The sequence below is a fragment of the Culicoides brevitarsis genome, chromosome 3 (genome assembly GCF_036172545.1).
Source record: "Culicoides brevitarsis isolate CSIRO-B50_1 chromosome 3, AGI_CSIRO_Cbre_v1, whole genome shotgun sequence".
In the NCBI taxonomy this organism is placed as follows: Eukaryota; Metazoa; Arthropoda; class Insecta; order Diptera; family Ceratopogonidae; genus Culicoides; species Culicoides brevitarsis.
This window is the reverse complement of record NC_087087.1, coordinates 9,857,823-9,880,595: the sequence shown is the minus strand read 5'-3', so window position 1 is coordinate 9,880,595 and position 22,773 is coordinate 9,857,823. Positions and strand designations below refer to the sequence as shown.

At 27.4% G+C, this 22,773-nt stretch overlaps 3 protein-coding genes across 3 annotated transcripts; 2 read left to right on the top strand and 1 right to left on the bottom strand.

The window, feature by feature from the left end:
- Window positions 1-6,649: 6,649 nt before the first annotated feature.
- LOC134835141 (uncharacterized) lies at window positions 6,650-8,251 on the top strand. Its single transcript, XM_063850010.1, has 3 exons — window positions 6,650-6,769; window positions 6,829-7,021; window positions 7,588-8,251. Exons 1-3 carry the CDS (start codon window positions 6,666-6,668, stop codon window positions 7,966-7,968), a joined length of 678 nt encoding a protein of 225 aa, XP_063706080.1. The 5' UTR covers window positions 6,650-6,665; the 3' UTR covers window positions 7,969-8,251.
- A 2,872-nt stretch (window positions 8,252-11,123) lies between these two features.
- On the top strand, window positions 11,124-21,606 carry LOC134833954 (DNA topoisomerase I, mitochondrial). The gene is made up of 8 exons (XM_063848464.1): window positions 11,124-11,364; window positions 11,979-12,190; window positions 13,501-14,383; window positions 14,935-15,180; window positions 15,255-15,328; window positions 16,038-17,418; window positions 18,328-18,500; window positions 20,323-21,606. The coding sequence occupies exons 1-8, from the start codon at window positions 11,323-11,325 to the stop codon at window positions 20,423-20,425; spliced, it is 3,114 nt and encodes a 1,037-aa protein (XP_063704534.1). The 5' UTR covers window positions 11,124-11,322; the 3' UTR covers window positions 20,426-21,606.
- LOC134833299 (CLIP domain-containing serine protease HP8-like) lies at window positions 18,524-20,253 on the bottom strand. The gene is made up of 3 exons (XM_063847576.1): window positions 19,896-20,253; window positions 19,006-19,187; window positions 18,524-18,945 (listed from the first exon to the last, which is right to left on the bottom strand). The coding sequence occupies exons 1-3, from the start codon at window positions 20,162-20,164 to the stop codon at window positions 18,524-18,526; spliced, it is 873 nt and encodes a 290-aa protein (XP_063703646.1). The 5' UTR covers window positions 20,165-20,253.
- Window positions 21,607-22,773: the final 1,167 nt, after the last annotated feature.

Here is a 22,773-nt window from a genome sequence, read left to right as displayed (position 1 = left end):
ATCAGATCAAAAGTCAAATTTTAACTCCTGAGGCGTCAAATTCATCCAAAAATCACAAAAATCAACTTGTTAAAAGAGATAAATGACTTTCTCGGTAATTCTTTAACGATTCAATCACCTTTTTTCGAGATAATTCCTCAAGATAACTCATTCCCTGTAGCGCTTTTTACATCGTTGTCATGCTTGCCAAAATTCTGCCATTCATTTTCTCACTGCGGATGGTTTTTTTTTTTCAAACTCACTCACCATGTAATAATTCTATTAGCATTTATTCTCGTTTATGTTCTGAAACAATAACGACGCGAAGACCACTCATAAAGCAAGAAAAATAACAAAATTTAAATGAGAATAATTTACAGCGGTAAACTTTTGCTTTTTTCTGTTCGCGTTTCGTGCACGAAAATTAAACACTTCTTTTAAGAAGTTAAACTTTTTTTTATGGGATCTAAAAAAAAATAAGACGACATGAGAAATGTTAATAATAATAACGAGACACCGAAAAAAAATATGAAATGGAGTGAATTTCGAGCGAAATATATGACAGAATGACTGTTGCGTGTAGGTAGGTGAACGACCTACATGATAAAGCCAAAAAAATAAAAAATTTCTTGTAAAATTTAGCTCAGTTTGAATAACACACAAAAAAATTTATCGCATGTTAAGTTGGTCAATCCGCGCCCGAAGGCATCTCAGGCATTTTAAACACCAGTTGACATAATGATTATACTCGGGGAACATCTTTTATAATAAAATATAAAAATTAATCATTACTTTTTCTCTTATTGTTACCCGGCGAGTCAGATCGCAACTCATTATAATAGAAACTTGGAGTGAAGACCGCAAATGAAGAGAAAATGAAAGCACGGCGTGTTTGTTTGTTTAGCAGTTTTTTGTTGGTTAAGAATTATTCATTCATTTATTTCTGAACGAAGAAAAGAAGTCTCAATTGAATTGAGAACAAAAAAAAATTGTATAAAGATATTATCTGTCGATTGTTGAAATCGAAGAAGCCACTTGCGATCGTGGCGATCTCAATCGAGTGTTCTCAAGAGTATTAACGTTAATTAATCCCATGTGACAATGTTTGTGGTTGATTGTTGGTGCAAACTGCAGTCAATACATTGTAAGTTGTCGGTTAGTTGATAAAATGAGAGGAAATGTTATTTTTAACGGTTCTTGGAAGGCGCTTTTTTTCGCAAATTTATTGAAACTTAAAATTTATATGAACTTTGAAATGCAATCACGCAAATTCTGTTTCACGAATCTTTTTGAGGGTTTTTGTAGTGTGTCTAGATGAGCTTAAAGAAGGTTTTGGAGCATACCTTGTCGTATTTAAAAGCAAAATTTTACTAAATTTCAGTTAAAATTTTTGTTCTGGATGTAATATTAAGGTTTAAATTATTGCTGCCAAAAATTGGACTCTGAGCTGATAAATTGTAAATTTTTAATAATAATGGTTTACTATTCATTCATGGAATTTATGTATTGCAATTTTTAACACTTCTGGTCGATAGTATGAATATCAAATTTTCTTGCAGCATTTGAGATTTTATTAGGTTTGAAGTAAAATTCCTTTTTGACTTTACCAATTTCGATTACAACTTTGATGACATTCATTCATTGCAACTCCTTCCATTATATATTCTTTCCTATTGTAAAAAAAATAATTATCATTAAAATTTAAAAGAAAAATTAATTTAAAAAAATTAATTTAATTGAATAACCATAATTAAATTAAAATTAAATTTAATTAAAAAAAAAAACAAATAAATTTAATTTTTTTAATTAAAAAGAATTTAATTCTTATATAATTTTTTAAATATTTAAAAAATAATTTTTTTAAATCATATTTTTTATAAAAAAAATAATTTAATTAAATTTAAATAATATTTAATTTAAAAAATAAATAAATTAAATTTCAATTTAATTTTTTTAAATTATTTTTTTAATTAAAAAAAATGTTTTATTTGAATTTAATTATTAAATTTAAATAATTTTCAATTAATTAAAAAAAATAAATAAAATTAGTTAAATTTTAAAATTTAGTTTTTTTTTTGAATCATATTTTTAATTTAAGAAAATTAATTTAATTAAATTTTAAATAATATTTAATTATAAAAATAAATAAGTTGAAGTTCAATTTAATTTTTTTAAATTATATTTTTAAATTAAAAAAAAATGTTTTATTTAAATTTAATTATTAAAATAATTTTCAATTAATTAATTAATTAAATCTATTAAATTGAACATCAAAATTTATTACATTAAATTTAAAATTTAATAGAAAAAAATTAAATAAAATGTTAAATTTAATTTTATTATTTAAATCAAATTAAATTAATTAATTCAATAAAATTAGGTAACTTTAATTTTTTTTTGCTATTAAAATAAATTATATCGAAAAGGATATAAATATTCAATATTATTTGTTCAATTGAAAATAATCCTCGATGGTTATTTGAGTACTCAATATTCAAGCTTCAAAAGAAGCTAAAGTAATTTTTAATATCTTCGTTGAATTTGAATCATCAAATTTTTTTCAAGAATCAAAGAAATTTTTATCTAATTCTTCCAAGATTTGAAATTGAATGTTTTTTCACATATTCGATATGACTTCAAGCGAAATAGGGAAAAAATGATAATAAACATCTAAAAATAATTCTAATGACTTTTAGACATTTTCTTTGAATCCTCATCAACTCTGAGTCATATTTAAAAAAAAATTATTGAAACAAAAACCTTCGTGGTTGTCCCATAATTTCTGTCACAGCATCGTAAATAATGTCTTCCTATCCAAGTTTCAAGCGCATATTTAACAGACTTTGATAAACGATCCAAAATGATAATGTTAATAAAATTATATTTATAAAATATATTTACTTACACATTCGATGAGGAGCCAGTTTTCTGCAATAAATTAAAAAATTGAGAGAAAAACTCTCCTTTTAAAAAGTAAATGTCTTGTTCCATAAATTATATGTTACGTCCAATAGATTATCCCATATGTTTCATTTGCATCCAACAACGAGTTGAGTGTTTGGTCACATCGACCATAAATAACGTATTAGAAGTTTATCGCATTTTTCTCCTTTTGATACATGTTTGTTTAAAAAAAAATTATTTTTTAAAAGTTACACACGCGCTTCGAGAGAACCACATTCCCTCAGGTCGTGAAATCTTTAAGTGTCTCTCATGTTATTTTTCAGTTAGAAAACAAGCTGAAAATATTTCTCTCGATATTTTTTCGTGGAGAATCGTTCCCAGTTATTTTCTTATCGCCCATTGCGTATTATGTGGATGATTAACGACTTTGGCTATTTGGATCGTGTATGAAAGTAATGACACTGAAAAAATCGTATCTTTCTATCGTTAGCTTATTATTATTTTATTTTGCTTTATGGAAGAACGAAAAAAAAAATGACGACGACTTTCATGTCGTCTCTGCTCGTTCTATCTAATCTATTTGGGAAAAAAATAATAATATAATAAAAGAAATCAGTTACCTTTTACTTGTTTGCCATTTGTGCTTGCATGACTTCCTTGTCCCCGCAGTCCGCAGTCCGAGTGTTGCAATTTGATCTTTTCTCATAAAATATTCTGCCTGCGCTACGGAGCTCATTATAAACGACAAATAACAATAAAAATACAATCATGTTTCAATTTGTCGTTCATCGTCGTTCCTCGTCTCGTTGCACTTTTTGCTGCTTATTTTATTTTTTTTTTTGTATTTTGTGAGAAAACGCCACGAACGGTACATTTCACTTCTTCACATCGCACATCGCGTTCTTGCCATGCAAAAATAAATCATGTAAGAGAACTTGAGTCAAAATGTCGCCCAAGCTGCAAAATCTTTTTTTTTTCAACAAAGACGACTTCCTACAATTTTATTACACAACTTTTTTTTTCTTGATAAGATTTCGCAAGTCGAACCTTTCTTTTGCTGCGCTTCATCATGCTGCGAACCGTTTGCTTTTGATATGGAGAAGCATGATTAGAGCAAAATATACAACACGATACTTTTTTCACGCCTGCTTATATGTTAATTAGTTATGCAATTCCCGCTTGCATTAGAATTGAATGAAAAGAACGAAAGAGAACGGTTTGCTTTTTGTTATTTTGATTAATTTTGTGGAAATTGAAAGAAGGTTAGAAGGAAGTCTGTCAGTTTAGATAAATTTTGCAAATTGAAAACTTAATTCAGCAACTTGTCAGTTTTTATTTTTTTTTAATTCAGCAACTTGTCAGTTTTTGACTTTTTTTAATTCAGCAACTTGTCAGCTTTTGAAAATTTGAGAATTTGAAACTTTTTAGTTTTTAGATTTTTTATAATTCAGCAACTTGTCAGTTTTAAATTTGTTCAATTCATCAACTTGTCAGTTTTTATTTTTTTTTTAATTCAGCAACTTGTCAATTTATGAAAATTGAGAAAACTTCAGTTTTGATTTTTTTTTAATTCAGCAACTTGTCAGCTTTTGAAAATTTGAGAATTTGAAACTTTTTAGTTTTTAGATTTTTTATAATTCAGCAACTTGTCAGCTTATGATTTTTTTTTAATTCAGCAACTTGTCAGCAACTTGTCAGTTTATGATTGTTTTTTAATTCAGCAACTTGTCAGTTTTTGTTTTTTTTTTTTTAAATTCAGCAACTTTTCAGTTTTTGACTTTTTTTAATTCAGCAACTTGTCAGATTTTATTTTTTTTTTAATTCAGCAACTTGTCAGTTTTTGACTTTTTTTAATTCAGCAACTTGTCAATTTATGAAAATTGAGAAAACTTCAGTTTTGATTTTTTTTTAATTCAGCAACTTGTCAGCTTTTGAAAATTTGAGAATTTGAAACTTTTTAGTTTTTAGATTTTTTATAATTCAGCAACTTGTCAGTTTTAAATTTGTTCAATTCATCAACTTGTCAGTTTATGATTGTTTTTTAATTCAGCAACTTGTCAATTTATGAAAATTGAGAAAACTTCAGTTTTGATTTTTTTTTTAAATTCAGCAACTTGTCAGTTTTAAATTTGTTCAATTCATCAACTTGTCAGTTTTTATCGTTTAATTATTTAATTTATTGTGCCAAGTTTTTGTTTTTTTTTTTAATTCAGCAATTTTCATTGTTCTCTTTTTATAATTTCAACTTGTTTCTTCTAATTAAATTTCATGTACGACGCATTTGTTAGATGATCAAATCGCAACTATTACAGGCAAAATTAGCTTTATTATTGCATCAAAGTTACGCGAAAAAAATTGGCGAATTGTTAAGAGAGAGCAACGTGTTCCGTTTTGAGTGAATGATTTAAGGAAAGAACAGTCTTTTTTTAATTCAGCAACTTGTCACTTAAATTTCTAGTTTTTTTTTTTAAGGAACTTGTCAGCGCGATAATTTTTTTTCAAAGAATTCTCAACTTTTTTTTAAAACGAGCAACGTGGTTATTTTTTAAATTATTTGTGCGTTTATTATTTGAGTTTTGAATTTACAACTTAATTATATTTTTTTGCACAAGTTTTCGGGCACATTTTTTATTCAGCAACTTGTCAACAATGAATTTGAAACTCATTTTAGACGTTTTTCCTCAACAGCAACTTGTCAGTTTAAATTTTTCCGTTCATCAACTTGTCGTCTGCGATGCAACAGCAACAGCGTCACTTTTTTTTCTTCGATTCAGCAACTTTTCAGAAATTTTGACATTTTTTTAATTCAGCAACTTGTCAATTTCATGAAAATTGAGCAAAACAAAAATTGACTCGTTTTGGAGTTTTGATTTTTTTTTAATTCAGCAACTTGTCAGCATTTTAAAGATTTGACGAATTTGAGCTGTTGGAGTGAGTTTTTAATTTTTTTAATTTTGTCAGTTTTTAAAATTTGAATTTTTTTTAGTTTTTAGATTTTTTTCAATTCAGCAACTTGTCAGTTTTAACTTTTTCAATTCAGCAACTTGTAAGTTTATGAAATTTGAAAATCAGAAGCTTTTTCGTACTTTTCCCTTCTGAACAAAATGCACTTTCGTAACTTTCGCACCAATTCTTCTCACCTATCGTTTAATTATTTAATTTATTGTGCCAAGCCACGTTTCTGCAATGCGCGGCGCAATACATCATGTTCTCTCTTTTTTCCTTTCTTCTAATTAAATAACTTCATGTACGACGCATTTGTTAGATGATCAAATCGCATCTATTACAGGGCAAAATTAGCTTTATTATTGCATCAAAGTTACGCGAAGAATTAATTGGCGAATATTGGCGAGGTGTTAAGAGAGAGCGACGTGTTCCGATAGTGAATGATTGATAAGGAAAGAACGTCTTTCTGTCACTTAAATTTCTAGTTTTTTTTCTCTCTTTGAAGGAATCGCGCGATAATTTCCCCTCAAAGAATTCTCAACTTTGCAAAACGAGCAACGATGGTTATTGTTATTAAATTATTTGTGCGTTTATTATCTCGTTTCAGTTTACTCTTAATTATATGTCTGGTGCCACAAGTGCTTCGGGCACATTCGATTCATAGCAACAATGATTCATTGACGTCGTCCTCCTCAACGTCTCCGTCGTCGTCTGCGATGCAACAGCAACAGCGTCACTCAAAGGCGATGCGAGTACTGGTCGATGAGAAGACAAAATTACACAAGAAATCGACATTAACACCGACAATAAATCACTCAAGTGTGTCAGGAGCAGAAATGCAGCAACAACAAAAATTGACTCGTCAAAGGAGTGCTGCGAAAGGTCGCAAGTCGACGGTGCTGCATCCGAAGAAAGATTTGACGAATGCCGAGTTGTTGGAGTGAGTTTTTAATTATTTTATTTTTTTTGCAAATTTTTTTAATTTTTTTTGCTTTGAAGGAAACTGGGACTCTCAAAGTTACGCATTCCTCCGTCGCATAATCGCAAACGATTAGCTGTGGAGTCACGACACCATTCGCGGCCCGATGATTCGCACATGTTTGTAATCAAATTACCACCCAACCCATACTATTACGGCAATGCAAAACCAGCAATAAGCAATAAAAATTCCATCGAAGATGTGAGCAGAAAGGTGAGTCTCTTTTTTTTCGCGTATTTCTTCAGGGCAAGGTCAAGTTTAACTTACTTTCTTGCAAATTTTAATTGAATGTTTTTTGTTGAAGTTCATTTTGTGTCATTTCTGTAAATATATTTGATAATGTGCATTGGGTCAAAATTTTTAAAATGTACATTGGGACAAAATTTCAAAAATATGCATTAGGGAAATATTAAAAATTGTAAATATTGCATTGGGTGAAAAAATTTTAAAAATTGCTTTGGGTCAAATTTTAAAAATATGCATTGGGTCAAAATTAAAAATTGTATATTGAGGAAAAATTTTAGAATTTGCTTTGGGTCAAATTTTAAAAATATGCATTGGGTCAAAATTAAAAATTGTATATTGAGGAAAAATTTTAGAATTTGCTTTGGGTCAAATTTTAAAAATATGCATTGGGTCAAAATTAAAAATTGTATATTGAGGAAAAATTTTAGAATTTGCTTTGGGTCAAATTTTAAAAATATGCACTGGGTCAAATTTAAAAAAAAATCTTAAAACCATTAAAAAACATTTAAAATTTTTTTAAAAATTTATTGCAGATTCCTGTCGGTTTCTCGTCGAATGGCAAACCAGCGCGAATCTATCATTGGAACATCCCAGTTTTGAAGAAAATCATCAACTCCAATCAAAGTCGTCGCAATCCCAACTTACGAAACGCCGTCGACTACGAAGACGAACTTCTCGACATCAAACACATCCCTACGTGGTCCAAGCCATGGGAGAACGAAGCAATGGACAAACACGCCTTGGTCAATGCCGAAAAAATGATCAAGAAAAAGTCGCCAAGCTATTATGCGCCAACGAAACCCAAACACACAAACTTCAAGAAATACTTCTCCGGCAACGGCAAACCCAAGAGTTTCTACGTAATCGACAATAAAAATCACAAACCCATCCAGTATCACAAGTTAATCTCTTAATTATGAAATCTCGCATGGGATCTTATCATAAAAAGCAATGCAAGCAATAAAAAAAATGTTAAGTGTGTGATAGGAATGTTAAACGAGAGAAATATCTTCGGGAGGATCGAAACAGGTTGTAAATGAATTCTTAAATTAATGAAAGACTTTTTAGAGTACTTTAGCTTTAAAACGATAAACGAAAAGGAAAATTACTAATTAATGACCTATTTATATAAAATAATTGATAATAATTGAAGAACTGAATCTTATCGACTTTTTATCTCTCTTGCTGTCCAACTAAAGAAGACTTTAAACTTTAGAAGTATTTAAAAATAATAATTAATGTTTAGGAGATGAAACAAGGAGGCCTCTGTTACTTTTACTTCAACTTTAGTTTGTAAGTTTTTGATATATTTACGGATATACGATTTATATTGCAACAATAATAAAAATACAATAGAATTTTTTCTGAACTTTATTATGTGATTTTTTTTTAAATATTAATATTTGGCTTCAATTTTAAGGATTCAGAAAGATTTTGATTTTTTTTTTAAATATTTTAAAGGTAAAAACTTTAAAATTCTTAGGTTTAGAAAAGCTAAAAAAAAATCAGATTTTTGAAAACTGAACTTCAAAAATTTTTAGATTTATCAGATTTACGAAATCTGAACAATTTCAAATTCTTAGCCTAAAAATTTTTTTATCATCAGGTTTATTAAATCTGAAAGGTCTCGAGCTCTCAGATTTTCGAGATTTAAAAATTTTAATTCTTAGATTTAAAAACTAAAACTTTTTTTAACTCTAAAATTTTCAATCTCTCAGAAACCTAAAATTTATCAGTTTTACAAAATCTAAAGAGTTTTAAACTCTCAGATTAACGAAAACTGAAAAGTGTCAAATTCTCAGATTTCTGAAAACCTAAATTCATTATATGCAGATGCAATACATTAGAAAATTGCTTTTTGATGATAGTGACGACTAAATTGCAACTTTTAAAATTTAAATGAGCAGTTGTCCTCGCAAATGATGAGCATTTTTGTCTCAATTAAAAGAGAATTTCGGAAATTAATGGCTTTAATTTGAGGTCCAAACATGTAGCAAAATACTTTTACCTCTAAATTTGTAAATTTTTTGATATTTTTAAATTATTTTTAAACTTTTGAACAAGTTTTAGCGCATTTTTAACTCAAAATGTGCATTGGGGTTAAAAATTAAAATGTTTATTGGGTCAAAAAATGGATTTATGATTTGTATTAAACCAAAAATTAACTAAAAATGCTCATTGGGTGAAAAAATAAATTTAATTCTTAGATATGGAAACATAAAAAATCCAAATATGCCTTGGGACAAAAATTCAAAATGTTTATTGGGACAAAATTTCGTAGTTTGAAATGGAGTACAATCACAAAAATAAAGAAGAACGAAAATAAAATCAAAATGTTAATTGAGCCTTAACCTATCAAGGTCTAAATTGGAGGATAAGTTAAAAATGTGCATTGGGGTAAAGAAAAATCAAAAATTAATATTTATTTCATTTTCTTAATTTTTCAATTAATTTTTGTTATAGGCTTACTTTTCCTAACAAATTCAACTTTAGCATTAAGAATTAATTGCTTGAATAGTTCATTTTCTCTTCTTCTCCTTGTCTCTTGATACACTATGAAAAAAAAATAAATTTAAAATTCTGTTTTCGGAATTACATATTGCAATGGGTACTTTTATATATATAAAAAATCAAAAAAATAATCAACAATACAACTGCAATCAAAACCAGCATTTTAAGGCTATAAATTTCCCACAGACTAAACATTTAGCAAAACTATTTTGTTTTATCAAATTTCTATGTATTTTTGTCTATTGATTGTTTTAATTTGGTTCGAATTAGTTTTAAATTAATTTCACGAGCAATAAATGTGAATTTCTGACTGTAAATATCAACGTGATTACTCGGCAAATTTTTATTGTGAAACTTTTTCCCGCGAATGAAGTATTCCTCTGAATTTAAATACTACTTGGTAGTGCATACGTTCGTAACTAAGTGATAACAATACTATTTAAAACGTATCAACGGTATTTAAAGTCAAAATGTTAAAACAAAATAAAGTTGCCTTGGGACTTAAAAGTAAAAATGTGCATTGGGTCAAAAAAAAAAATCAAAATTTTCATTTAAGTTTAAACTCAAAATATATTTATAAACCAGAAAGAAACTTACAATGTTCACTGTATTCATAAATATCAAATTTCAAAGAGCTGAAAAAAGTTTTAAATTTTTAGATTTTTAAGAGCTAAAATATTTTCGGCTCGACCAATGTTCAATTGTAAATGTTTAAATTTTTGGATTTTTGGATTTGGAAGCTAAAAAATATTCAATAAATCCAATCAAAAATATTTTTTATTTCAATTTTTATTTAAACTCTCAGAAAACTATATATTTTCAGTTTCATGAAATCTGAAGATTTTAAATCTGAAAACTATAATTTTTACAAAATTTAAAAATTTTTATATTCTCAGATTAGAAAGCTAAAATTTTTTTATCTCTAGAAAGCTTTCAGTTTTTAAAGTTTGAAAAGAAAAACTCAAATTTGATAAATTCTTAGACTTACGATAGTTTACAGAGTTTAAAATTTTGGTTAGTGAAGCGAAAAATCTCATATTTTCTAAATTAAAAAAAAGGAAATTTCGATTTAAGAATACCAAAAACTGAAAGTTTGCTAATTCTTAAAAAAATACTTGAACTAAATAGGTTTAAGATATGAAAGTTTAAGGTATGCTAAACTAAATTTCAAAAAGGCTCAGATTTTGGCGTCGAATCATTAGATTTTGAAAAACTGAGAGAATAAAAAAATTTCATGGAATATTTTTGAATTTTTTAAAAATTTTTCGAAATCTCTCAATTTCTGATATTTTTTTGTAAATTTCATTGCATATGAGTCCCTAACTAACTTGCGATATTCATTGCATACTTTATCATTTTCATTCGTCTCAAACCTCCTCCAAAATAGGGTTGCCAGAAATTGTCCTTTTTAAAGAAATATGGCAACCTTATCTTATAACAGCGAATTGAATTAGCATAAAGCAAATTTTTTTATCACTTTAATTCGTCTCATTTGGCTTTTGAATTTTTGCACACCAGTTGGCGCTGCCGTCGTTGAAACGTCAAACGCAAACTGACATTTGTGTTGGGAGTCTCATTGTGAACCCGCTTAATTATCCCGTTTAATTAATAAAATACATCAAATTTAGTGAATCAATCACTATTCCGGTGTCGTACTTCGGCAAGTACATCGTTTCCAGCAAAAAGGTCGTCGCGCACGTGGGTCTTTCGGTGAGAAAACAGCGAAAAAGCGTACGCAGCGTACATCCTCTACGAGAATGTCTGTGGAAAATCCTGAAAATCAAGGTGCTCAAGCCACTGTGAGTATTTCGGCGTCATTTTCACGCCTATCCCTCATTTTTCGCCGTGCCGCATCGATCGATGCCCAAAAATCGGGCTTTCCGATAGTTTTTCGTGCCGTTTACTGGAGAGAAATTCACTGGCATTTTGTGTGAAAATTTTCTAAGTCCAAGATGGCCAATTTTTTCTAAGTCCACGAATGCAAATAATATTCAAAATTAAATATCTCCGGAAGTAAAGGTCGTAGCGCGATGCCGTTTGCACCGAAATTCGTTTCGCGAAAATCCCCATCGGACCACAAAAAATGTGAAATTCGTCAAAATTTCATCAAACATGCGATTTTTTTACAAGTCCCAGAATAAGTACGCACAGTGTACGGGACAGCGGTACACAACACATTGTTGTAAATGTTTTTTTTTCTGTATTCGATGTTGCTGTTTCGCGATACCTACTACGACTCAGTTGTTGCATTGAATTAATTTTTTTTTTCATTTCGCGTACGAAAAACTATCGAAAACGCTCCGATCGTACAAATTTTGTGGGTCACCGTCGTCGAAGTTGTCGTCACAAGTGTGTAACACGCTGTTTCGATTGTTCTCTTTCTCTCATTCTCTGGATTGTTCTCGTTTCGCAGGAGCATCAGAAATTGGTGAACGGAGAGCAGCCACAGCAGAACGGCTTCAGCAATGGGCACAGCGATCGCGAAGGTTCGTTCGTGAAGCCCAAGGACAAGACGTCGTCGAGTTCGTCGCACAAGAGCAGCTCCAAGGACAAGCATCGTGATAAGGATCGCGACAAGGAACGCAGCAAAGATCGTTCGTCGTCGTCGTCGTCTTCGGGGCATCGGTGAGTAAAATTTTTAAATTTTCACATTAGCAAAATTTTTACGAAAATTCAAAATAAATGATAATTTTTTTATAGTTTCAAACATACGAAAACTGACCTAAGTTAATATAAAGTTTGTTAAAATTTAAATTTTTTGTTATATTTTGTAACTTTTTAACAAATTTTGATTAGATATGACACCAAATGTTCAAAAAATAATAATTTAATTTTTTTTAAATATTTTGAAATTTAAAAGAAAAACCTAAAAATTTATTGAAAACTAAATATTAATTAATTATTTAATAAAACTTGTCTAAAAATTTAAATAATAATTTAAAAATTAAGTTTTATTTTAAAAAAATGTACAAAGGTCGACAAAGTTTTAAAAAAATAATTTAAAAAAAAATTTAAAATATCAGAAAATTATTTAATTTTTTTTTTTGTTTAAAGGTTGCTCTGTATGGAAAAATTTGTAATTTTTTTTTATAAAATTAATTAATAATTTTTTAATATAATTTTTATAATTTCAAATAAAATAAAATAAATAATTAAAATTATTTAAAAAAAATTTAAAATCAAAATTAAAATTATTTAAAATTATAAATCATTATTTAAATTTATTTAAATGTTCAAAAAAAAAATTAAAAAATCATTTGGAAAATTATTTGATATTTTTACTTTTACTGATTAAAAGTTGATTTTATTTATTTAAAGTTTTTCATAAGTCTAAAAAATATTTTTGACTAGCTAAAAGTCTAAAAATTAATTTTATTTTAAATTTTATTATTAAAAAAAGTTGTTCAAAATTTTTAATCTGTTAAAACATAAAATAGTCAAAAGTTTGAAAAATTTAAGATTTTCACAAGTCTAGAATAATTTTTTAAATGAATTTAATTAAGAATTTTTTTCTTATTTCCAAGTTAAAATTTTGAAATTAATTTTTAAAAATTTTTCTAATTCTAAAATTATTTAAAATTTTTATTTTGTTACAAAATTTAAAAAAGTTAAAAATTTTTTATTTAAAAAAAAATAAATATTAATTAAAAAAAATATTTAAATTAAAAAAATTATCCAAACGTTGAAAAACTAAAATTCGAGATAATTTTAAAAAAAATTATAAATTATCTTGAATATTTTGTTAAAAATTTATTCGAATAATAAGAAGTTATTAATTTTAAATTACAAAAAAAAAATCAAAATTTTTATCTCCAAAAAATTAATTAATTCTTCAAATTTTTTTTTCATATGAGGTCAAATATAATTTTTTTAATAGCACTTGTTAATCTTTTAAATGTTGCAAATTTTAATATTTTTATTTTATTTATTTTCAGTGATAAGGAAAAAAGTTCCTCCCACAAGTCTGATAAGCATGATAAAGATCGCAAGTCGTCTTCGTCGTCGTCATCGAGCAAAGACAAGGATCGCAGCAGCTCCTCCTCCTCCTCGCACAAATCCTCCTCGAAGGACAAGCATCGTGACAAGGACCGCAAAGAAGGCGAAAAGTCCTCGTCGAGCAGCAGCAGCAAGGACAAAGAGCACAAATCGTCGTCATCGTCTCACAAGTCGTCGAGCAAAGACAAGCATCGCGATAAGGAACGCAGCAGCAGTGATAAGAGCAAAGATAAGGAGCGCAGTGGCGATAAGAGCTCGAGTTCCAGCAGTCGTGACAAAGACAAGGAACACAAAAGTTCCTCCTCGTCGTCGTCGAAAGACAAGCATCGCTCGTCGGACAAACACTCGTCGAGCTCCTCGTCGCACAAGAGTTCCAGCAAGGACAAGGAACGTTCGTCGTCGTCGTCGCACAAGTCCTCGAGCAAGGACAAGCATCGCAGCGACGAGAAAAAACGCGAGGAAAAACCGTCGAATGAGCAACCGCAAAACAACGGACACGAAATTAAGGAAGAAATGTCGTCGCCCAGCAAGAAACAGTACGAGTTGCAAATGGAGAGCATGCAACAAGATTGTCACGTGTCCTTGGAACGCGTCAATTTCGACGATTTGCATGGAAATAATCCGGTTTGTGATCCGTTGGATGTTCAAAATGCATCGCAAGCAAGCTCATGCGATTATAATTTTTCGCAATTTCGCACGGATGAGCCTAATTTCGTGGTAAAAGAGGAAGCTAGCGAATCGGAGGAGGAAAAACCTTTGAGTATGCGAGGAAAAGCTGCTGTTAAGCAATACGATGAGGACTCGGAGGAAGAGATTCCATTGGTAATTTATTTATTTTTTCATTTTTTAATAATTTTTAGGTGTTTTTAAATAAAAAAATTTGATAATTTTGCCAATATTTAGAGAAAAATAATTTAAAATAGGAATTTCGGTGTCAAAATTACTTTTTTGCTTCATACAAAATTTTAGAAAAATCAAATAATTTTTTTTCTTTTTAAAATTTTTGATATTTTATTCCAAAACTTTAATTTTTAAACAATTTTTTTTTAATTTAAAATTTTTATTTTTTTTTTAATTTAATTTTTATTTTTAAAATAATTTTTTTTAAATTTTAATTTTTTTCAAGTATCCAAATTTTTATTTAATTTTTTTTTCGGTAAAAATAATTATTTTCTACATAATTTAGGAAATTTTCGAATTTTTTGCCCCAACTTTTTATTTTTTTAATGTGAAATTGCCTTAAAAAAAATTATTGAATTTAAAGAATTATTAAAAATAAAATTAATAAAAAAAATTATTTAAATTTAGTTAAAAATTAAATTTATTTTAAATTCAAGGTTTAAAAATTAAACAAATTTTTTTTTCAATTTCAGTCAAAACGCAAAAAGGCGGTAGTCTCAGACTCGGAAGAAGAGGAGGACAAACCCTTGAGCATGAAAATGAAAAAAGTAAAGAAAGAGGAACCAGAATCTGAGGAGGAAATTCCATTGGCAGCTCGTAAAAAGCCCAAAGGCGAAAAGAAACGCAAAAAGAAGAAGGGAGGCGATTCGGAAAATGACGAGGAAGAAAGTTACGACGAAAAGCCAAAGAAAAAGAAGATCAAGAAGGAGAAGCAAAAGGTAATTTATTCTTATCTTTTAACAAAAAATAATCAAAAAACTAAAATTTAAACCAAATTTTCTTAAAAAAATAGGAATCTGCCCCCGTAACACCCCAAAAAGGAGGCCGCAAAAAGAAGGAAGAAGAACCCGAAGAAGTTTGGAAATGGTAAGTTTTGCATTTAAACGAAACTTGACTGTACTTGGTTCAAATGGATTTCACAAAAAAATTAATCCGCTGTTATATAATGACTTGAAATGTGACAAGCAAGTGTGTTTTTAATGAGAATTTTTTTCAAAGTTTAATATTTGTGACTTGAATTTCGCGAAAAAGTACAGAAAAATAATGAATTTTCGATCAAATTTTGTGTTAAGATGATTCTCAGTTACAGTTTTGTATCGAGAATTGTTAAATTTTCAGTTAAAAATTCGTTTTCTCGTCAAATTTCGATAGGATTTGTGAATTTCGCAAAAGTTGCTACTAAAAAAATTAAAAAGCCGAGTGCGAAATTGATTAAAAAGTATTTTTTTACACAAAAAATAATTAAATTTTAGATTAATTTAATTAAATTTAAAAAAAATAAATTTTAAAAATAAAAAAATCAAATTAATTTTATTTTTAAAAATTTAATTTTTTTAATTATTTTTTTTTTAAAATTTTAAAATAAAAAAAAATTAAAATTATTAAAAAAAATTAAATTATTAATTAAAAATTAATTTTTAATTTAATTAAAATATTTAAAATTAATTATTAAATTAATTAATTTTAAATTAATAAAATTTTAATTTATTTAATTAATTTAAATTTAATTTAAAAATGTTAATGTTCAAAAATTTAAATTTATGAAATTAATTTAATTTTTTATTTTTTTTTTTAGGTGGGAAGAAGAAAAGCGTGACGATGGCGTCAAATGGCACTTCTTGGAACACAAAGGTCCCCTTTTCGCGCCCGAATACGAGCCACTGCCAAAACACGTCAAATTCGTGTACGACGGCAAAGAGATGAAACTCTCGCAAGATGCCGAGGAAATTGCCGGCTTCTACGGAAAAATGTTGGAATCCGATTACTGCGAGAAAAAAGTCTTCAACGACAACTTTTTCGCAGATTGGCGCAAGGCAATGACCAAGCAGGAACGCGAAATCATCAAAGATTTCAAAAAGTGCAATTTCAAGTACATGCATGCCTTCTTCAAGGAGCAAAGCGAAAAGAACAAGCAACGCACGAAGGAGGAAAAGTTGGCGCTCAAGCAGAAAAACGAGGAAATCATGAAGGAATATGGCGTTTGCATCATCGACAGTCACAAGGAAAAAATCGGCAATTTCCGCATTGAACCGCCCGGTTTGTTCCGCGGACGTGGCGAACATCCGAAAATGGGCATGTTAAAGAAACGCGTCATGCCCGAGGATGTCATCATCAATTGTTCGAAGGACAGCAAATGGCCCGAACCGCCCAAAGGGCATCGATGGAAGGAAGTTCGACACGACAACACTGTCACGTGGCTCGCCTCGTGGATCGAAAATGTTCAAGGACAGGGCAAATATGTGATGTTGAATCCCAGTTCGAAGCTGAAGGGCGAAAAAGATTGGCAAAAATACGAGACGGCGCGTCGTTTATTGAAGCACATCGACAAAATCCGCTCGACATACCGCGAAGAATGGAAATCCAAGGAAATGCGGATTCGACAACGTGCTGTCGCTCTCTACTTCATCGATAAACTCGCATTGAGAGCAGGTAACGAAAAGGACGATGATCAAGCCGATACTGTGGGTTGTTGTTCGTTGCGTGTCGAGCACGTGGATTTGTTCAAAGAGAAGGACGGCAAGGAAAATATTGTCGTTTTCGACTTTTTGGGTAAAGATTCCATTCGGTATTACAACGAGGTTGAGGTCGAAAAGCGCGTTTTCAAGAATTTGGAGCTCTTTAAGGAGAACAAGAAGGAGGGCGACGATTTGTTCGATCGCTTGAATACGTCGGTGCTGAATGAACATTTGCGCGATTTGATGGAGGGATTGACGGCAAAGGTTTTCCGTACATTTAATGCGTCGTACACGCTGCAAAAGCAACTGCAAGAGCTCACAGATCCCGATGCCACGGTACCGGAGAAACTTTTGGCATACAATCGAGCAAATCGGGCAGTTGCTATTTTGTGTAACCATCAACGTTCGGTGCCAAAAACGCATCAAAAGTCGATGGAGACGCTCAAGGAGAAGATTCGACTGAAACGCGAAGCTGTCGATGATTGCGAACAGGAATATAAAGTAAGTTTTTTTTTAATTTTTTTTTTAAATTTAATTTTTTTTAATGAATATTTAATTTATTTTTAACTTTTTGTCCCAAAATAATTAATTTTTTGAAATTTTTTATATTAAAAATATTTTCAAAAAATTTGGAAAAAAAAATTAAAAAAATTTTAATTTTAAAAAATTTAAAAATTAATTTAAAATTTTTATTTAATTTTTTTTATAATTTTTCATATATTTTATAATTTTTTTTTAAATAAGAATTTATTTGTTCAAAATTTTAATATTTTTTTATTAAAAAAAAAATAATTAAATTTTTAAAAAAAACAATTTTTAATTTATTTTTAATTTTAGAATTTCAAATTTTAATTTTTTAAATCTACAAAATAATTTTAATAATTAAAATTTAAATTTGAAAAATTAAATAAAATTTTTAATTTATTTTGATTTCATTTAATTTTTATTTTTTAAAAAATGTCGAATTTGAACAAATATTTTTTTTTCAGAAATTCATCTTTCTTTATGAAACTGAAGATTTTTTTTTATTTTTTAATACGTCAAACTTTTTGTTTTATTTTTTTCTTAAAATTTAAAAAATATATATATTTTATATTTTAAATTTTTGATTTAAATAAATAAATTTTACTTTGTTTAAAAATTTTTTTAAAACTTTTATTTTTGACAAAATTAAAAAAATAAAATTAAATTTGATAATAAATGAATTGAATTAAATTTGAATTATTATTTTATAAAATAAATCAAAAATAATTAAAAATTTATTTTTTAAAAAAGAAATCAATTTATTAAAAATTAAATTCATAAAAAATCAAATTGAATTACAAGAATTTTTAAAAAAAAGGACAAAAAGTTTAAAATAAAATTTTCTTACCTTTTTTCCTTAATTTAATCAAAAAATTATCTTTTTAGGACTTGAAACGAGGCAATCCCGCATTACGTGAGAAGAAAAAGAAGCAATTGGATCGTCTCAAGGAGCAACTACAAAAACTCGAATTACAAGAGACGGATCGTGATGAAAATAAAACAATCGCTTTGGGCACTTCCAAACTCAACTATTTGGATCCTCGTATTTCGGTTGCATGGTAAGTTTTCTTACAAAAAAAAATTAATCCAAATTCTTCAGTATCCACGGAATGTAGTGCGTAACGTTCGTATACAAAGCCGATGTCGCAAAATCCCCTCCGCACATCTTCATGCCGAGCGAAACGACGCCAATGACAAAATATCGCGGTCCCTTATCCCGAAACGCGAGTCCTTTTTGCATGGGACCTCCCGAATCGCCCGAACACGAATCTTTGCCGGGAATTCCGCCGGCGCACATTTGCCCGATGCCCAAGTCGAGTTGATCGAAGGACTTTTTGCACTCCGTGAGCGGAAGAATTTTCAGTTTGACCGTTTGAAGGACCTCGGCGAGCGTGTCGGCATGCGAATCAGTCAGTCCCCAACCAGCAACTTCGCCAAAAGTGTCAATGATTCCCGTGGAATTCGTGTCTTTGGGTAGCGGGAGGCAAATTGGACTCACCCATCCTGAAAAAAATTGATTTTTTAAAGAAATTTTCGGTTTTTAAGCCTTTTTGAGAGACTTACTTGTGTAATTGACGTCTCTATCTAGTTTTATTAACGCTATGTCATGCTTGTAATGCGATTTGTGGTATTCCGTGGGAACAACTATCTCGATTGGGCGATAGATTTGCACTGGATCTGCACATTTTTCTAATTCACAATCGATTTCTGATGTCACATTGTGCTCTCCTAATACGACTTGAACCCTTTTTTAAAAGAAATTTATGAAAAATTAAAATTTTCTTCAAAAAATTCATGAAAAAATTAAATTTTCAATGAAATTTTATCAGAAATTTTATAGAAATTTTAAATTTTCTTGAAAAAATGTTGTAAAAAGTTGAAACCTGAATTTTCTTTGAAAAAAAATTATAAAAATTAAAATTTCTTAAGAAAATTCACAAAAATTTAAATTATTTCTTTAAAAAAATTCATAAAATAATAATTTTATTTAAAAAAAATTATCAAATTTTTTTTTTTTAAATTCATAAATAAATAATAATTTTTTTTTTATAAAATTTTATTTATTGAAAAAATTCAGAATAAATTTTATTTGCAAAATTCATGAAAAAAAAAAATATTTTTGAAAGAAAAATTTAATCTACATAAAAAAAAATCTTCATAGAAATCCAAAATTTTTTGAAATAATTTTAAAATAAAATAAATATTCTTTTAATAAATTGAAACAAAAATTAGAAAAAATTATTTCTAAAATTTAAAAAAAAATTATTTCTGAATTTTGTCAATTTATTTTAATTTTTTTAAAGAATATTTGACTCTTTGTGATTTTTTTTAATAAAGTTTTATTTTTTTTATGAACTTTTTTCAAGAAAATTTTTATTTTTATGAATATTTTGAACAAACATTTAATTTTTTAAAAAATTATTTAAATTTAAAAAAAAAATTATAAAACTCACACAACTGCCGGTTCAATATCCAACACGCAATGACTCGCCGTCAAAACATGTCTCTTCGAAATCAACGTTCCTCCGCATTCAAACGTCACATTTTCCGTTCTGTTATATCCAAGTCTCGCCAACCACGGATATTGTCCCAATTTCGCTCTTGTTCCTCCCACAATCCGATCAGCATCCGCATTTCCGCACTTTAACTCGTCATTTACTTCGAAATTTGTCACAATCCGAAAAAATAAAGAACAAAACAAGCAACACAACCAATGCATCATTCACGACTGACGCCGACTCTCGAAATTCAAATTCATCGCTTTTATTGGCCAGAACGAATCGAATTTCTGTTTACAAGTGCAACAATCGATTTTATGAGAGAAACTTCCTACTTTGACGAAGAAATTTGTACTAAAAATATTTTTTTTTCTCATTTTAGGTGCAAAAAACACGGCGTCCCCATCGAAAAAATCTTCAACAAGACTCAGCGTGATAAATTCCGTTGGGCCATCGACATGGCTGACGAGAATTACGTATTTTAAATTAAAAATCTGACTAGAAATGGACAAAAATTTAACCGACAGACAAAAAAAAATTTGAAGGTAGGACAGAAAAAAAGTAAAAAAAAAATTGAGTTGCAAATTTACCACCTAAGATTTATTTTCAAACACAAAAAAATAATAATTAGGTCTATTTTTTAATAATTCATATAAAAAAAATTAATGATAAAATATTAGAATTAATTAATAAGTAAATAATGATATTTACCTAGTTTAGAAATATGTAAAAAAAATCAATTGAAATATAAAAACTACCAATCCAACCACTTTTTAAAGCAAAATTCTTAAAAAAAAATCTCTTAAATTTTTCGTAAGAGGACCTAAGTAGTAATTTACGCTCGTAAGTTAGTTCAATTTTGTCTTAATTTAGCATATTTTTAGTAAATTGTGTTCTTTTTATCCATTTTTCGACTGTTTTTTGGTTCAATCCAATTTTTTTTAAATATAATATTTAATTTATAATATTTTAAAAATCTTCCCTTAAAAAAAAAAAAAAAAAATTAAGAAAAAAAATTGAAGCCTTTTCCATTCATTAGACATATATTCCAAGTGCTTAGTTGACCGAACCCGCAAAACTGTAAATACGTGGCTTTTTATAAAAAAAAAAAATCAAGAAAAAAACGGCGATAATCGGCCAATAAGAAATACAATGGAAATATCGTAATCAAATCAATTATCAAATAAATTAATAGTAATAATGTGTATTAAATTAAGTGTATTTTTTGCACAAACAAGAGTCGACAGACTTGCAGTATGAAGAAAAAAATCAATTTTTATTAAATAAAAATAAAAACATTTTTTTCAAAAGAGATGAGACTTGGCAATGAAGTGAAAAGAACGAAAAAAAATATATTTTTGGAGATGAAAAAGTTTTAATTTTCTGAGTTTTGAGTGATTGTTTAATTAAAAAATAAATAAATACAATTTTCCTTATTTTTGGCAAAAACTAAACATGAAAAAATTTATAAAAAAAATTATTCGTATGAAAAAATTATTAAAAATTTATGTAGAAAGATATATGAAAAAAAATGAGTAGGAATTTAGAAAAAAAAAAATAAAATTAATGAAATTTATTGAGAAACAAAAATGAAAAAAAAAATAAATAAAACAGCAAAAATGTTTATTATGATTATGATTATTATTATATAATAAAAAAAAATCGATGAAGAAAATCATTAAAAAATAAAGAAAAAAAAAACGTAAAAGTTGTACAGAAAAAAGTGTTTTTTTAAATTATTTAATAATTTAATTAAGTTATTTTCGAAGGAATTTATGGACGGAATTTTGATGGTTAAAGGTAAAAAGTCAAGGTAAGAAAAAAAATTAAAAATTCTTAAAAAATATTATTTCATTATTTTTTTTTTACCTTTGAATTTTATTCAAAAAAATATTTCTAAAAATAAAAAAAAATATTTTATCATCAAAAAATTTATTTTAGTATTGAAAAGTATTAAAAAAATGCTGAAATTTTACAAAATATTAATAAAGGGATATTTCGTTCAAAAGAAGTGATTTCAACCCAAAATCTTCAATTGTAATCAGAAATTCACAAAATCGTTAATGATGTCTCAACGTTGTGAAGTCGTTATTAAAGGGTATTTTAAATTGCCGAAAATGTTTTGGATATCATTTTTTTTCTAAATATTTTAAAAATTTCCGTCAAGTATCTTAATAGCATAAATATTTTAAATTTGAGATAATATTTTTTTTTTGTCTAACTAAGAACAAAAAAAATAATAAAATTTTCAATTTAAATAATTAAAAAAATTAATAATTAAAAAATAATTTTTAATAAAAAAAAATAATTAATATTTTAATAGAATAAATTAAAAATATTATAATAAAATTAATTAATTAATTTTAATTAAATTAATATTTTAAAAAAATCATTAAAATAAAGAAAAATATAATTAGGTGCCTAAATAATAATAAATTTATATTTAAAAATTTAATTAAAAATATTAAATAATTACTAGTTATATATTTTTTTAATTATTAATTAAATTAATTATTTTAATTAAAAAATTTTTGATTTCATTAAAAATAAATAACAAATTTTAAAAAAATATCATATTTTAATAAAAAAAATAAAATTAAATATTTTTATTTTTTTAAATTTTAAACTAAAAATATTAAATTTTGTACAGTAAAACTTTAAATTAAAATTTGATTTATTTTTAATTTTTTAAAAGATTTTGTATTCTTAATTTATAAAATATATAAAAAAAATATGCAAAATTTTAATTAATTCTATTAAAAAATTTTACTTTTTTAAAAGACTTTAAAATCCAGGATAAAATCCAAAACATTTTCTAAAATTTTAAAAATTA